Source organism: Capsicum annuum, unplaced genomic scaffold, assembly GCF_002878395.1.
Source record: "Capsicum annuum cultivar UCD-10X-F1 unplaced genomic scaffold, UCD10Xv1.1 ctg81526, whole genome shotgun sequence".
Taxonomy (NCBI): Eukaryota; Viridiplantae; Streptophyta; class Magnoliopsida; order Solanales; family Solanaceae; genus Capsicum; species Capsicum annuum.
In genome coordinates, this window is record NW_025892252.1 from 26,771 (window position 1) to 28,019 (window position 1,249).

A 1,249-nucleotide genomic window follows, 5' to 3' on the forward strand; every position below is an offset into this window, starting at 1 on the left:
TGAGTTGCCCATTTTCTTCTATCTTATAATCAGGAGCGGCTCAACCCTTTAAGAAAATAGGCCACCGCCTTAGACCCCTAATTTTGAGAGGACTTATTTTTATTTTTTAGCAATAATAGATTACTAAATTTTTTTTAAAAATATATTAAATATTATTTGTAAGAAAAATAACTTTTAATATAAAGAAAAGAATTATTAGGAGAAGTTTGATATATCTAGACTATTAAAGATTAAATGCGTTGATTATATAATTAATTTAAAAAGAATTATTAGAAGAAATCAATTATATAATTTTTAACTAAAATTTATATAAAGAACTCTTAAAAAATTGAGGCCTTCATCCAGTTTTGACCTTAGGCTACATATGTGCTTGAGCCACCCTGATCATAATTATTCAATCTTTTGTATCGAAATAAATGCATCAAAAAATGCTATGAGATGCAATCCATCTCATACGTTATAAAAAATGAAATAATGACAAATAAAAATAAATAAAAAATATTAAAATAATTTTATATTTTGTTTTAAAATTATTTTTTTATATTTTATAACTCACGCAAAACGACCCCTTAGATATTTCCAATCATATACCATGCACTTTTTCCCCTATATATATATAAGACTATATAAAGCCACCTTCCACCCCAAACCAAAAATATCTCACTCATCGAACCTTCTAGAACACATTTCCAACATGTCCACGTCATCACCCGACGGAATATTCACCGTCGCCGGTGACGCCGACGGAGTTCTAGAAGCTCCTTATCTAAACTCGGAGCTTCCAAACCTCCTCCACCGTATAGCAGAAGAAGGCGGCTATGCATACGCAACAATGGCATCACTAGCAGCAACCGGAGACATACGAGCAGCGGAAGCAGCGAAGGAGATGGCGTGGGAACAGTTACATTCCGGTCCATGGAATTCAGTTGTACCTATATGGAGAGACGCGTATTCAACATCGTGTATGCATTTAGCGAAGATACATTATGGTAATTGTGAGTTTAATCAAGCTATTAAGGTTTTAGATATGGGGATTATTATGGGAGGAATGATGTTCAGAGATGATTTGAATGCCGCGATTTCGAAAGCCATGGAGAAAGCTCGGAGGAGTGTGGATAAAAGTGAATCGGAGATTGAGTTTGTTTCGGGAGATATTAACGTGGCGGAGGTGAGGTTCGTTACTCGCAATTTTACGTTTTTGTTATGTTGGTTCAGTTTGAGTTTCATATCTAAACTATTTGAATTTTTT

The 1,249-nt window shown here is 33.9% G+C and overlaps 1 protein-coding gene across 1 annotated transcript in view; it reads left to right on the plus strand.

The window, feature by feature from the left end:
* Positions 1-601: 601 nt before the first annotated feature.
* LOC124895353 (lysine-specific demethylase JMJ30-like) overlaps positions 602-1,249 on the plus strand; it is a gene marked incomplete at its 3' end in the record, with an annotated part of 5,434 nt that continues 4,786 nt past the window's right edge. Inside the window, 1 exon segment of the mRNA XM_047405794.1 lies at positions 602-1,168. Within this exon segment, the coding sequence (XP_047261750.1) occupies positions 695-1,168 (474 nt within the window).